Raw genomic sequence first — 16,139 nt, forward strand, 5'->3', positions numbered from 1 at the left:
TAAATGAATGAATGAATGAATGAATGGTAAGCTCTTCAGAAGCATCTGTGTGGCCACTGTAGGAAATAGGATGTTGGAGTGGATGGACCCACCAGAACACTTCCAAGCTCTTTTCCATTTAGGCTATTCTTTTTTCTTTCTTTTTTTAAATTTTTTTATTAAGAGTTTTGTTAATACAGTAGAGAAAAGACAGAATAAACAGATAATAGACAGAAAAAAGAACAAACATTAAATTTAACATCTTATAATACCCATCTTTTCTCCATTTAGGCTATTCTTGGAATTAAATAATGTTGTACCAAAAACAGGATACATACAATTGGGAAAATGAGAAGTGAGTGTTACAGAAAGACTGGAGCAAAATCATAGAATTGTAAAGTTGGAAGGGACCCTGAGGGTTATCTAGTCCAGCCCTTTGCAGTGCAGGAATCCTGCCCACAGCCATCCCTGGGGGGCTTAAACAACCAACTTTCTGGTTAACAACCAGACCCTTTGTGCCACTGGGAGCGTGTATTTTTTTTTACCCCTCTCCTATTATTTTCCCATTGCAAATTACAGGATTTGGAAGGAGATTGTGGGGGCAGGGGAGGACCAAGAATGGATAGCTGTGTCTTAAACGTTCGGCGTTTTCTCTTAATTTTCTGTGGCAAAAGATAAAGTGGGGCCTTTTCTGGCCATTCCATCCCTTGTAGCTAAATTATTTTTGTAGCTTTTACTACACGCCTAGCATAAACAAGGCATAGCCTGATATACAAGATGTTCAACCCCTGCAGAAATTTCTTCAAAGCATGAGCTTCTTGAAAAGTTACATTAAGTAAATGCTTCTTAAAAAAGATACTATGATATTACAGGCTTAAAAAAAACAGATTTGAAAGCTTCTATTAAATAAAGTTCCACATTAACTTCCGCAGCCCGAAGAAACCTTTCCTTTGCTTGACTCTCTGCTTCTGTCACTAGAAAACTGTTTTATTGATCACATGGTTGAATTTTTCAGTCAGCCCGGCAATTAGGCTTTTCTAGAGAGGAGATTTTGCTTCTCAGTTCTAATAAATGTAGAAGTAATGTTTTATAGATTTAGGCCTTGTTCTCACTGTGGTGGTGAATCTGTATCTAGGCTGTGAGCAGTGGGGGCTCACATGAGTGAAAGTTGCTCCAATGCAAAATAAAAATAAAAACCCCTGCATGTAGAAACCGTGTCAGGGTTTGCTTTTTTGTTGTGATGTGTATATTCTGAAGTTGTATATTGCAAGTTTATCACCTCCGTATGAACAAGATCTTTGATAATGTGCTATTTGCTTTATTAATGTATGTGTATCTTACCTGTACTAGTGGCCATGAGGACTGGGGCTGATGGAAGTTGGAGTCCAACAAGATCTGGAGGGCCATCCCTGTCATAGTCCACAATTATTAGCGTTTGAACAAGCCTAGACTGTATTTCATCTCTGGATAGTCCTGTGTTATTCATTTTGACACAATTTTAATGCCTTTTTTTGTATTATTTCAGCCTGCATCTTTCCCAGCATCCAAAGAACCTCCAAGAGCTCGCTCAGCAAGAGGTTTGTTCTAGCTTATCTATTTCATGAGTAAAACGCTTTGTGAAATAACAGAGCTGTCCCTTTGCAGTTACTGAATTGCTTTGACCCAACCTAGTGAATCAGATCCATTCTACACACACACACACACACACACACACACACACACACACACACACCTGTGATTTACAGGTTGGTGTGGAGAGACATTTCCATATATCATTGCAATCTTGAAAATGATCTATCAGTCTTTCATTTGATATTGGTACCACTTAGCAGTGACAAATAGTTTAGGCCCAATGGATACCTGTGGGCCAAACTATCATGCTAGCATCGGATTTGTGTCATAATCAGTCTGCTTTCTCATTAATAATAATAATTATTATTCGTTTATACCCTGCCCATCTGGCTGGGTTTCTTTCCCCAGCCACTCTCACTCGCTATATAGCAGGGGGAGGGGGCTTAAAGCAGGCAAAACTGGGTGGGGAGATGAACATTCTCGCCCCTGCATCACTTCCCCCCATCCATTTGTCCCTCAGTACAAATAACAGAAAACTGACATATAACCACATTTTTCAAGTAACTACCATGTGTCCAGGTTCTGTATGCATTGGCTTACTGAGGATTACTACAGATATGTGCCAGTAGAGTTCTGCATGTTACCTAGCATATCAGCTGGGTAGAGGAGTGGAAAATTCTTTTTACTCACTGTAATGTCTGTTTTTCTAAGCAATGTCCTATCCAACTAGTTATCTCATGAATATGAATCCTGCATTTTGTACCTAATGTTTGTCCTTGAGATCAGCTTTATATTACTAGTCCACTTCTGAGTGCATTTTGACCCCCCCCCCATATCCACTAAAGTCCTTGCATCCTTTTCCTTAGCATTATTCTGAAGCATAGCATTTCACTTGTGTACTATTCACTCTCATTCCTAAGCAGGCAAAGAGGAGCAAAGCTAAGCCCTCTTTCTGGAATTTCCTCTGAGGGAAAGGCAAAGGCAAGTCAGAGTTAAGAATAAACTTCCTCACTTTTAAATAATTTAAACCAGATGGGGTGGAAAGGCTGACCCTGCTTTTGCAGAACTGTACAGCATAGCTGCAGAAACAGAAAATGGTGTGACTGATACAGTTCAGCAGCCTTGAAAATAAAATGTACACAAAAATGTACTAGCCAGCAGGAACAGAAACTGGGACTGAGACTGGGACTGGGACTGTTCAAAAGGCAATTCATCATTACAGCTTGAATCAAGAAGAAGCATAAAACAGGAAGAAGAGAAAGATCAAAAACAATGCAGAAAATCGTATAATTATTTATGTCCACATTTGTGGACTGAAAGGGGTGACAGCAAATACTGCCCATATTCTGGATCTCAGACGAACATTCATATTAGGGCAATTTCTGCTCCCATTTAATTTCCAACAGGATTCTTCAACATACATACTCTTAATGGTGTAGCTAAAAAACACTTGACAAATGATTAGATAATTTTATGTTGTACCAATTATCTTGAACCTTGAAATCTTTTCTGAGTGAAAGTCCTTGAAGGAAGTAAACCCTTCAGAGCTTTGCTGCATGCCTGGCATTATTCAGGGACTAACACATTCACAGGGGAAACCTTCATGTCTGCACCCCCACACACTTACTTTACCTCCTGGGTAGACCTTCTCTGAAAAACCAGTTTCCTTTGTGCCTCAAAATCTAGAATACACTCGAAATAGTTTCTCCCCACCCAGAATCAAACAGTGATTGAATAAAAGGAGCTCTGCTTCTTGAAGCAGCATGGGGTTAATAATAATCATGCTGTGTCAAGATATTAATCTCACTACTTCATTGTAAATGAATTGGATATTTTCTAAAATGCTTTTCTGGTTTTGAATTAAAAATGTCTAGCTCCAGTCATACCCATTTCCTCTCCCTGAGCATTCCAATCAAATCATCTTGTAGTTAGTGATAGTATCATACTGGGGAAGGCATTTCTCTCTTTGTATACTGCGGGTCGTGTGGAGCAGGACTCCAATTTATTTTCTTTCTTTGTAAGGAAATGCTCTTTGCAAACGGTAAGCCTCAGGTTGATTAAGCCCTGTTTGTTAAGTTTATAGAAGAAATATCTCCTGAATTATTTGTTCTGGTGTTCAGTCCAGGTCTTTGGCCAGATTCATTACAGGCATTTTATTGTGGAGAGCAGAACGCTAAATGGAATTAAGTCATTTGGATTTTCTTGTGTTGAAATAGACACAAAATAGTGGGAAATGGACTAAGGCCGGGAAAGATTGAATTTATTGCTGGATGAGTACGAAACAGATGTTTTTTGTGAGGAATACTTTGTTTGCTATGAGCACAGATACATTTCTAGTGTTGCTTTTAGCAGTGGCTCCCACAGCCAACATCTTTCTATAACATGAAATATATGTGTGTATATCACAGTCACATAAAATAATTTGGGCACCATACAGCAGTATTAATACCGCATTTCACCACCTAATGGTCACATTTTTTGTGCTGATTTTTCCTTTTAAAAAGGGGGGGGGTTGCGACTATTACGTGGGGGTGGAGACGCTTCTTCAGGTATATTGGACTGAGGCCATTTAGAGCTTTAAAGCAATTATACATGGCCAATGATTCTATTCTACCTGTTGAATGTTTTATCAATTTAGTCCGAAATAGCCTCCCATGGATTCAGAAGGCTGGAGCGTGACTGTTCTTTGATTAAAGAGAGCCTAGAAAAGCACTCTTGCCCTATGGTCAGTTATCAGCCATTGGAAATATACTTTGGCAGCTGTGGTGTATGTGAACTGGCCACCCTCATGTGTTTATGCACGGTGGATCCGTACCTTATCCACACAGACACATAACTTTTTGCAACCCTGGCAAGTGAACTGAATCCTGACAACTGGCAACTGGCTCTTATAGTTGTTTTTTAACACAGCATTCCCCAAAGACATAACAGGGATACTGGTTTGCCAGAGACAAATACCAGAAAACAGGGCCTGTCCCTGCTATCAGGGAACCTGGAAATATTTTTGAAGTGATGGGGCATGCTGGTTCAATATTAAATTTAAAAAATAAGTTTAAAAAGATTCCAACAGTACTGAAAAGAAACAGCTTATGAATGTTAAAGAATAGTAGACAGATATAAGCATCCCCAAACTCAGCCCTCCAGATGTTTTGGGACTACAGCTCCCATCATCCCTGACCACTGGTCCTGTTAGCTAGGGATGATGGGAGTTGTAGTCCAAAAACATCTAGAGGGCTGAGTTTGGGGATGCCTGGATTAGAAGTTCACTATTTAGGGCTTGGCCTCTTCATCTCCATATCAACTCTGGTCTCTCTCTCCCCCCCTTCTCATTACACATTCAATACTGTTAGTTGGAGCCCTTGCAAGTACTGATAATCTTCTGTCTGCATGGGAGGATGCCCCCCTTCCCAATCTCCCCATAGAAATAGAGGAGGGAGCAGAAAACCCAGTAAGACCAGCACTTGGCCCCAGTCTCCTAGATCAAGGTGGTGGTTGCTGTTGTTCCATGGTTTTCACAAGCCACTATGAGACAAACTGCCTGTTTGGCCTCCTTTTTTTTTTTTACAGGGATCATTTTCTGTCTCTCTGAAGAAACAGGATACCTCTAGCTCTGTAAACTGGTGTGTAGCTCAGCCTCTACAATGCAGAACTATAAAAAAAGCTTCCTGATATTGCCAGCAAATACCCTCATCATTCTTACAGACTAGCGTGCCAAGACTGGACATCAGTGAGGACTTGTGACTTGCTCAGTCTCAGTTAACCTGCACTGTTGTGATCAGCCATCAAACAAACACGTTTTAGGCATGCAAATTATAATAGCATCTTGCTTCCCATTTTTCCTTTTGGCTATTTTAAAGGAATCTAGAAACAAGGGAGGTAAAAACTTGTCAAATAGTCCATTTTCCACTAGGGGGAGATCTGGAGCCAGGAATGGCTGTTCTATATTTAAACCGCTGTTCTTATTTTTTCAATTTCAATCCAATTTTTTCCTTTTGTGTGTATGGGGACTATTAATATAGAATAGTGAGATGAATTATAGCTTTGTTGCAAGCATCAGAATTGTATATGATGGGTTTTATTAAACCCAGTTGACTGTAAATAACTGTGAGCCATACAGGTTTATTGTTTGATTTAAAGTTGGTTCCAGTGGCTGTTTGCAAAAGTGAGCAAAGGGAAAAGAAGCACTAAGCAATGAGACAACAGCTGTGTCTTGGGGAGTAGAGAGATTTCAAAGCTTTCTGTTGTGTGTGTGTGCCAGGAGATGGGCTTATCACCTGCATGTGCTTTTGAGTCTGTGTGCGCAGTGTAGTAAGGCACCTTTGTGGTTAGATGAGTTTGTCATGCTTCATCTGTGATTATTCTTAGCCCTTGGGATCATGGATATTTGTAGATGCCGGCCACTATTCTTTTGTTTAACATCTTTAAGCAAACCCTTCACTTCTCCTGTTGCGGGTGTGATCACATCTCTGGAATCCTAGGTGAAAACAGAATCTCTTGTAAAAGACATCTTACACCTCGTGGCTAAGGGATTTTAAACCACTGGCCTGTAAAGAGAAATGTTAGAAGGTCTCCTAGGGCTCATGCATACGTTTTAATCCTCCTCTCTGATCCTTGCTAAAGGGAAGCGATGGCAGCCGACTGGATGTAAGACTTATTCATGCTAGCGTATTGCCTTTCATTTTGTGCCAGAATCCTTACTCCTTGCTCTTCTGTTGCCATTGTTTCTTTAGGCCCTTGTTACCCCTGTTTCCCTTGCTTCTTTTAAAGAGGAATTATAAATCCCCTGGCCTGGATAATTCTAAAGCTGCAAAAAAATGGAAACAGTCACAGATTTATTCCCCACAGGTTGGCAGTAAACGAGGCAAAACAAATAAAGCCCCACAAATACCAAACCCCACATCTGGAACTGCCTTCCCTAGTAGCAGAAATGGGAAAGCAAACATTGCTGTTATTAAAAATTGGAGGTTTTGAGTGTTACCTACTATTTGTTTTGGAAAGTAGTTTGTCTGCTTCTCTATCTGTTCTCTATAGGTTTGGATGCTTCTTGAGATATCATTGCCAAATTCAGCAGGAGGGTGGCCAAGGTGGGAGCAGCAGTTCTCCTTGATGCTGGGACACCAGCCACCATTTTGAATCAAGATGGCAGACCAAAATGTGACTTTGGCATGACCCTGCCTGCTTCTTTGGTATAGGTTTGGCCACCTCCTGAGATATCGCTGCCAAACTTGGCACCAAGGTTCCCGAGATGGGGGTGGCAGACTGGCAGTCTTTGCCATTGTTTGTACACCAGACATTATTTTGAATCAAAGTGGTGGACCAAAACATGACTTTGGCATGACCTCACTTATTCTTGGCATGGCAGGTCGAAACTCAAAAATTACACTACATTTAAAAACCATAGTATGTTTTGGTTTCTTTTAATTCTTGGGCAGTGCCAGGCACTCCCTGCTAGTTGTTAATAATTTGTGCTTAGAACAATCCCTGACATAATCTAATGCATGCGTGAATTTGAATTTTCTCACGGCCCAAGAATTGGGGGGGGGGGGGAGACAGAAACAGGTACAGTGGTGCCTCGCAAGACGAAATTAATTTGTTCCGCGAGTTTTTTCGTCTAGCGAGTTTTTCGTCTTGCGAAGCACGGTTTCCCATAGGAATGCATTGAAAATCAATTAATGCGTTCCTATGGAGACCGCTTGCCAGGCTGGCGGTGCGGAGAAGGGCTTTTCTCCCCACCGCAAGCCTTCAGGACAGGTACGGGAACAGAGGGGAAGGCGCGCAGCGCTTCTCCTCTGTTCCCGGGGCTTGCGGTGGGAGGAGGGTTTTTCCTCCCCACCGCCAACATTCAGAACAGCATTCTGAAAGTTGGCGGTGGGAAGGAAAACCCTCCTCCTACCGCAAGTCTTCAGGACAGCCATCCGAAGGCTGGCGCAGGGAGAAGGTCTCTCCGCCCCACCGCCAGCCTTCGGAGCAGCCATCCCAAAGCTGGCGTGGGGCGAAGGTCTCTCCACCCCACTGCCAGCCTTCGGAGCAGCCATCCCAAGGCTGGTGGCGGGAGAAGGTCTCTCCGCCCCACCGTCAGCCTTCGGAGCAGCCATCCCAAAGCTGGCGCGGGGCGAAGGTCTCTCCGCCCCACTGCCAGCCTTCGGAGCAGCCATCCCAAGGCTGGCGGCGGGAGGAGGTCTCTCCGCCCCACCGCCAGCCTTCGGAGCAGCCTTCCGAAGGCTGGCGGCGGGAGGAGGTCTCTCTGCCCCACCGCCAGCCTTCGGAGCAACCATCCCAAAGCTGGCGCGGGGAGAAGGTCTCTCCGCCCCACCGCCAGCCTTCTGAGGAGGTCCGAGGACAGTGGGGAAGACGCGCTGTGCTTCCCCGCTGTCCCGGAGATTTCCCTATGGGCTTTCGTCTTGCGAAGGAAGCCCATAGGGAAATTCGTTTTGCGAAGCGCCTCCTAAACGGAAAACCCTTTCGTCTAGCGGGTTTTTCGTCTTGCGAGGCGTTCGTCTTGCGGGGCACCACTGTATGTGTCACTGAAGTTCAGGATGTGAGGCAGCAGAGCTGCAAGCCTATTATGATAGGAGGGGAAATTATTTTGTCATTCTTGAGGCTGTTTATACAGACTTATTTCCTAGGAACTACATACAGTGTGCCGAGATCCTGTGCGGTTTACTGGAGGCAACCAGAAACAGTGTTACAACAGAAAAAGCAAAACTCTGACCAGTGAACTGCTGGCTAGGACCCTCAGAGAGAGAATGTGTTATTATATGGGAAAGTGTACGACTTGTAATTGTAATTTGTGAACTTTCAAATAAGTGTACCAGCCTGTGCAACAGCCTCTCTCAATCATTAGAAGTCCTGGAGTTCCTGCAGGTATTTTCCATGCACAAGCAGGAAGAGCTAACAGGGTGTGGCAACAGGAGGACAGGACAAGCACCAGCATAACCAGGAACAATGAGCTCTCCGGGACAGCTGGAACCAACTCTGCTGATGTAATTTACAGGCCCTAGATCAGATGTGAGCAAATGAGTGAGGCCGTAGTTTCCAGTGGGCAGAGAAGATCAGGCACTGAATCTCAGGGATAGGGAACAATGTCTAAAAAGCCTGTGCACTCATATAACGAATATACATACATGTCACACTGGCATGCCTGGCTATAAATCCAAATCAGACAGCCAGAAATGCTGTGAGCTTAAGCAAAAGGAACTTGAATAATCTAAAGGACGCCTATCTATCTTCTAGGATTTCAAAACTAGAGAGGGATGGGGGGGGGGCTGGTAACAAGTTTGGGTCCAGAGAGATGATGCTTTGGCACTGACTCGCCTTCAGGTAGCTTATGTCACAGTAACTGCACATGGTTTCCACTGGTGTCCCCTCCCTGTGGTGAAGTTATTAAAAATGTCTGCCCACATATCTGGCTGACTGTAAGTATGCTATGTCATAGGCTGCCTGTAGCGCTTCACCAAAAACAGGGCACTTGCCTCTCCTATCTGCTTTAAAAATAAAGTGAGCTGTTTATGTGATTCAATCAAACACTTGACGAAAGGCGTGTTTTCCAGTTCAGTTGGAACACTAAAAAGAAAACTTGATTCAGTCTTCCATGAAGCTTCCCATCTCCCCAAACCAAAGTCTCTTTACCTTGAAGAGAAGGCATGCTAGACACAGGATTCAAGCCTCAGTCTGAGCTGGGCAAACTTAAAGGGGGCTTTACTCTTATTATTAGAAGGGGGGTGGTGCTGTGGGTTAAACCTAGGGCTTGCCGATAAGAAGGTCGGTGGTTCGAATCCCCACAACGGGGTGAGCTCCCATTGCTCTGTCCCTGCTCCTGCCAACCTAGCAGTTTGAAAGCACAAAGTGCAAGTAGATAAATAGGTACCGCTCCAGCAGGAAGGTAAACGCCATTTCCATGCGCTGCTCTGGTTCACCAGAAGCGGCTTAGTCATGCTGGCCACACGACCCAGAAGCTGTACGCCGGCTCCCTCGGCCAGTAAAATGAGATGAGCGCCTCAACCCCAGAGTCGTCCGTGACTGGACCTAACGCTCAGGGGTCCCTTTACCTTTACCTATTCCCTTCTCAGGTGCTTTCTCTCAAATTCTCACTCCCTACTTCACCATCAACTCGGTGCTCTTGTTCTGGCAGTCTTTTGTCTTTGTTTCCTGCTAGGCTTCTCCATCGTGATACTGGCTTGCAGACATTGGATTTTCCTATTGGTTGCTATGGTTACCTTTGGGTTGCCATAATTTCAGATGCAGAAATGAATTTGATGAACTGCAACTCGTGCCCATTTGATGTGAACAGCGGCTTGTTCTGAAAACTTTAAATAGTATCAGGAAAAGCAGTGTCCATGCTTGCCATTGATTGCATTGTGACTCGGTACTTCTTTAGAGCTTAAACACTGATTTCTCTGCAGTAACTATGCAATGAGAGGATAAGAGTTACAATACTGGCTCTGTCCCAAAGTCTACCTTGCAATAGCTAAGCAGTTGCCCTAGGTCTACTCACAAGTAGAACAAGTTCTGGGTTCCATTGGGTTATTGCCTCTAAAGTTCTGACTTCAGATTTGTATATTTAAAGTACAATTTCATATGATCTTGCTTATCCACTCAGATCAACCAGAGAAATCTTGCTCCATCAGCTACTGTCAGAGGTGCAGTTGCTGCTTTGTGGCAGCATCCAGGTTGCATAAATCCCTGTCCTGGAAGATCCACGAGGCTCTTTTCCAGTACCAAATGAAAACGTCTTTCTTCCGGTGGCCTGTCAGGGTTTTTTAGTGTTGTTTCGTGGCTTATTTAAGGGTGATCTTGCTTGCTGGTCTTGCCTTTATTTTTAACACAAGGTGATAGTCAGCTGCCTTGTACCACTAGGAAATGAGATGGAAACTTAGGATATAAATATTTAGTGAATGGGTAATGATCAGCCATCCTTTATTCTTGTGCCCACCTTTCATGGCTCTGCTACAGTAATAATGCTTAGTATGATGTTTCCTTCCCTGCTTACTTCTTTGTCACTGCCTCCTGCTGTTTTCTGCTTCATTGGAGCATAAACAATCAAGAACCTCATGTAGCAGGTCTGGTACTTCTCTCTGGGTGAAGTACAAAAACTGGGTCTCAAAAGGCATCATCTACTAGATCTCTAAATGTTTGTTTTGCTGCCTTTTTGCACAGTGCCAGAACTGCGCAGTCTGGAGAGTAGGAATTGGCTGATCCACTTGTACTACATTCGCAAAGACTATGATTCGTGTAAGGTAGGGATATGATATACCCTGACTTTTTTGCACTTTAAATCAGAGGTGAGGAACCTGTGGATCTCTAGATGTTGCTGAGCTCCGTTTTCCATCAGCCCCAGCCAATGACCAGATATTATCAGAATTGCAAACCAACATCTGTAGGGCTATAGCTTTGCCATTAGTGCCTTTTAAAGATAACTTCAGAGAAGTACCCAGGCTTTTGCTTTGGAGAAGGACTTCGGTTCTTCTTGGAACACTTCCAAAACAAGATTTAAAGATAGGGAATATACCAAGGGCTCCTTGTACAGGTTCCTCCACCCTTCTCTGGTTCATTATATCCAGAGTTTCTTATTAAACCCGAATCAGAGGTAACCATGGTTTGCGCTAATCAAGATTGCTTCCAAACCATGATTTGAAGTGGGTTTGCATACCCCGGGTTTGGAACAATCCTAGTAAGGGTTAATATTCTTTCTGTTCCCAAAGCCTCCTGTTAACTGAATTAACTGAATTTTTGTTTTGCATTTTGTTGGTTGGTTGGCTGGTTGCTTGCTTCAAAATCTAATGAGAGGATGGCAGCACGTTAACATGTTCCATCCTTAGGAACTGCTATCCCTTTACCAAAACTTGTCAGAGTCATGAATGCAGCTAGCCACTTTCTCCTTTTGAATAAATCGCAGCCTCCTATTTCCCCCCACTCGGTCCTTCCTCACTGTCATCGGGCCTCTGCTGGTGATCCTATGTATACTTACTCTGGAGTTCGGAGCAGTGGGAGCCCCATCTGCTGCAGCCGGGACCCCAAGAATGGAGCCTGGGAGGCACATGGCTGGTGTTGCTGTCTCTGCTGGTGGCCAACTGTCTTTATGGCTTGGTGCCCCTCTCCTGGCCAGGCTGGGGGGCAGTGGGAAGCACACTGGCTGGCACCTGTGCTGGGAGAGTTCAGGGCTGCTCTTGCATGACCAGCTGTTGCCTGCTGGCCATGCCCACCCCCCGTTGTGGTTGTGGTGGCGGCCTATTGCTACAACTCCTCTTTTTGCTGGGCACCTCGGCCTCTCAGCCAGCCCAGGGGTGGGGCACCAATGGGCGTCCCTTAGCTGGCCACAAGGAGAAGGAGGCCCGCTCTGGGCACGGCTTGCCTTCCTGAGGCTCTGGGAGGCAGCAGGAGCTCAGCCCGATGAGGGAGCCTGTTGTGGGGGCTCTCAGAAATCTGTGCCCCTCTTGCCCTCCGCTGCTTGTGGCCCACTTGGTATGAAAATTTGGACCACCCTGCTCTAACCATTATGTCATACTGGCTCCTAGAGGTGCAGTTTTCTCTTTGTAGTGAATACAGGAACCTTTGGGAACCTCTGGCTATTTTTGAAAAATAATTTACTCTTGGTGCTGTGCGAAGAGAGTGTGCACTTCTAAGGACCATCAAGGCAGGCACTTAATTTTCCAATAGATGGATAACAGCAATCTATTCCACAAGTACTTGGGTGGCAGGAGTTTCACTTGTCCTAATGTTACCTATTCAGAGGTCGTTGCCTTAATGTTAACATTTTTTAATGCAAAAGGGTTTTTTATAGTGCCATTAAATGAAATTGAAAGCCTTGCCAATGTCAAAGCCATCAAAAAGCTCCTGCTCTTGGATAATTTGACTTCAGGAGGCTCTTTTCCAGGAAGGACAAATTACCAGCGCTAGAGGTAGTGGTTTCAACAGGCATTTCCTTGCTCTGAAAAAAGGAGAAAATTCTAGGCATTTCCCCCCTCTAGCACAGAGACTGGGAATTTGTGGCCCTCCAGATACTGCTAGGCTACAAAATTCATCTTCCTTGACCCTTGACAAGGTTGGCTGGCCACAGGTTCCTCACCCCTGATCTTTTAGGTACCTTTCATTAACAAATACTGGCTTAATGTTGAGGCTAACTTATTAAAGGGTAGAGTTGACAACATTCTGCCCCTTATCCAAAAAAGGAAAATCTTTTTATTGGAACTTAACTTCTTTACTTTGTGGTTCAGATTCTTATAAAAGAGCAACTCCAAGAGACCCGTGGGATATGTGAATATGCAGTCTATGTTCAAGGTAAGCTACAAGCACCCTCCCATGGCTGTCATGCTTCTACCTTGTCTGACACATTTCCCAAGAGCAACCTCTCTTTAGGGCTGAAAATAAAATTCTTTCACTGGCTCCCTCAGTGAGTTCCAAAAATACGAGGGTGCTTCCATAGTCCACATAATCCTCATTATTAGAAAACTATAAAAAATGGTGCCTTCCATAGTTCCAGTTACAGATAGGTAGCCGTGTTGGTCTGCCATAGTCAAAACAAAACAAATTCCTTCCAGTAGCACCTTAAAGACCAACTAAGTCAGTTCTTGGTATGAGCTTTCGTGTGCATGCACACTTCTTCAGATACCATCGTATCTGAAGAAGTGTGCATGCACACGAAAGCTCATACCAAGAACTGACTTAGTTGGTCTTTAAGGTGCTACTGGAAGGAATTTGTTTTGTTATAAAAAATGGGACACTTGCCTAATCTCTCACTCTTAAGGGGATGGGAGGGAACATGAAATGTAGCCCAGAATGATATTATAATATTTCCACAACAGCAAGAGAGATAAATCTGATAAACATAGCTCAAAACACACAGGTCACATTAACATAAAAGCGTGGCTTACCATGCACAAGCAAATATCTCCTATTTCATTTTTCCTTGCTCATCTGCTTATACTGGGAGGAGACAAACCATGATCCTTGACTTAGCTTTTCACTTCCAACAAACCACAATCTGCAGCTAAGATTTCTTATTTACTTACCAACTGTGGATTGTTGGAGTAAAACAAACCACGACTTCTGGTTCTGATGTAATATTAGGCCAGGAACCGTGCTTCGTTACCTCCCAGTGCAAAGAGGGAGGGGAACAATAGCACAGAGAGACACATTCACTGCTAACTACAGTTTACTTTGACATATTACTAGAAGTCTGAAAAAGAGGACAGTTGTACATCTCTCTCTCTAAAGTGTGCCCTGAAATATTTAAGGTACTTACAAACTACCAAGAAAGTTGATATTCAGTACACATTTAACTGAAGATTACTGCAGGATTCTGAGAACTGGTGGTATTTATTTTAGTCGTTCATTAGCTACATTTTCTACCAAATGGCACACGGCATACGATACAAAAAATTACAATAAATCAGCAATACAAACATTCAACACTTATTGCACTCTTATTATAAATTTATTATTATCTTACAATTAGGCCATTCTTCTCCCCTGAGCAGCTTAGAGCAACTTATGTACGGTTCTTCTGTCCAGGCTATATGGCGTCATACCTACTGGAGCTAGTAGAAATGCATCATTTGCTGTTTTTACATTTTAACCGTCAGTGTGTGGGACATAAGGCAGAACTCACTGTTATAGGATAAAGATGTGACGGCTTCTATAATTTTCCTAGTCGGATGCTAAAATCCATGGCAGAAAGTTGAATCAGGGATTGGAGCTTTGAACTCTTCATTGACTGTGGTCCTTGCTGACACTGCAAAAGTGCCTTTGTCTGCTGCAGCTGCACACATTATGCCACTGCTGGTGTGTCTAGTTTGTGCCGTGATAACAGACAAAAGCGATCCTATGGCTCTTTTAGGACAAGCGGGCCAGAGAAATGCTAAACTACCCCATGGGCTACGCTTACCACAAAGGAACAGTGGTGCAGATGGCACCATGGTTTCCAGATACAGAACCCACCAGCTGCCAGCTCCGCTCTGCTGTGACCTACCTTCTTCAAAAGCCTGCTGTGTGCTTCAGCTGGGAAGCTGGTGGGGGTAGGTTCTCCTCCTGCACTTCTATACATTTCAGCATTGCCCAGGGTGCAGCTTACTTCCTCGAAAGGACTCCCGATTAACATGCTGTGCATCGTTGTTTTTCAGCTTTGATATTTCGCTTGGAAGGGAAGATTCATGAATCACTTGAGCTTTTCCAAACTTGTGCTATTCTTACGCCCCGGAGTGCAGACAACCTCAAGCAGGTGGCACGATCGCTGTAGGTGCCATTTTATTTGTCAGATTTTGGGTGTTGCATGACGGGAGTGGGGTCACCGAAGGCTGTTTTACTCCTGTTAGCCTTCAAATTTGCATAGGCGAGCTACTTAATCATACACCCTCCCTTGTCCACACACTTAAAAACATTAAAGCCCTGCTGGACCAGACCAATTCAGACCATCTAGTTCAGCATCTTATTTCAAACAGTGGCCAACTAGACACCTGTAGGACATGAAAGCAACAGCCTGCCTCCATTATTTGTCTCCCGGAAACTAGTATTCAGTGACATACTGCCTTTGAACTCTGAGTTTCCATGCAGCCGCCTTTCCTACTACTAGCTGTCGATTAATTAACCCCCATGAATTTGTCTGCTAAAGCTGTCTAACCTAGTGGCCATCACCACCGGAGGAAAAATGATGTCTATCAGATCCGGCACTATTAGCACAGCACACACTTAAAAGAGAGAGGAGTCACTATTTTTAAAAACCTCTCCAGTCCCCCAAGCCTTAGGGTGGATAACATTTTAAAAGTTATTAAAAAGAGTTGTAAAAAGGAACAACAGCTGTGAAACTCAGATGGTAGCACCAAGTGGGCAGATACGATCCATATCATGTGACATGACATTATCTGTCCCTGCATTAGGAAAGCAAGAAATAGGGAATATCCAGCCTTCTAATAAAGTCCTTTTAACAGGCGTTGCGACATGCTATGAATCCCCAGTATAGTGGACAAGTATTGGATTCTTCTGTTTGACTCTACAGCACAGTAGGCTTCCCTAGAGCTCCCTTTGATCCTCTGACTGACACACAATTGATGGTCCAGTGATACCTTGGGAGGAAAGGGTAAGAAAAATAAGATCTGACATTTTCTTGCAGGTTTCTTTTGGGAAAACACAAAGCAGCCATTGAAGTGTACAACGATGCGGCCCAATACAACCAGAAGGACTGGGTATGCCTAAGGTTTTTCTTGGCTACTTGTAAATAGAAAGGAGTAGAATTTGAGACTTGCAGATCGATGGCTGACCTATGGGTCAGTTTTGTGCAGCACTTTCTTCTGTGCGAGGACAGCAGCTCCAGCACCAGCCTTCTCCTCGGAATGCAGCTTATGAGGAGAGGTGTTAATATGAATCTGGATCTACACAGACACAGCCTTAATGATTTCTGTGGCAAGTGGAGAAAGTGCTCCTGCAACAGCAGGAATTGCTGCTGCCTCTATTGCGTGTACTTCTCAGTTGGATATGTTTCCCATTGTGATCATGTGCAGTCACATGACCAAGGACGGCTATGGCTGCTCCTTTATAGGGGAAAGGGACTGTGTGGATCAGCTCTTAGTCCCATTGGGAGTCTAGTTGCATTGAAG

General features: G+C 43.9%; 1 protein-coding gene across 1 annotated transcript in view; it reads left to right on the forward strand.

The window, feature by feature from the left end:
* BBS4 (Bardet-Biedl syndrome 4) overlaps nt 1-16,139 on the forward strand; it is a 38,078-nt gene that overhangs the window by 5,040 nt on the left and 16,899 nt on the right. The window contains exons 2-6 of the mRNA XM_081839029.1: nt 1,505-1,556; nt 10,708-10,787; nt 12,765-12,828; nt 14,670-14,781; nt 15,656-15,728. Of these exons, the coding sequence (XP_081695155.1) occupies nt 1,505-1,556; nt 10,708-10,787; nt 12,765-12,828; nt 14,670-14,781; nt 15,656-15,728 (381 nt within the window). The remainder of the gene's footprint in view (nt 1-1,504; nt 1,557-10,707; nt 10,788-12,764; nt 12,829-14,669; nt 14,782-15,655; nt 15,729-16,139) is intronic.

The sequence above is a fragment of the Podarcis erhardii genome (genome assembly GCF_964252035.2).
Source record: "Podarcis erhardii genome assembly, chromosome: 14".
Classification (NCBI taxonomy): domain Eukaryota; kingdom Metazoa; phylum Chordata; class Lepidosauria; order Squamata; family Lacertidae; genus Podarcis; species Podarcis erhardii.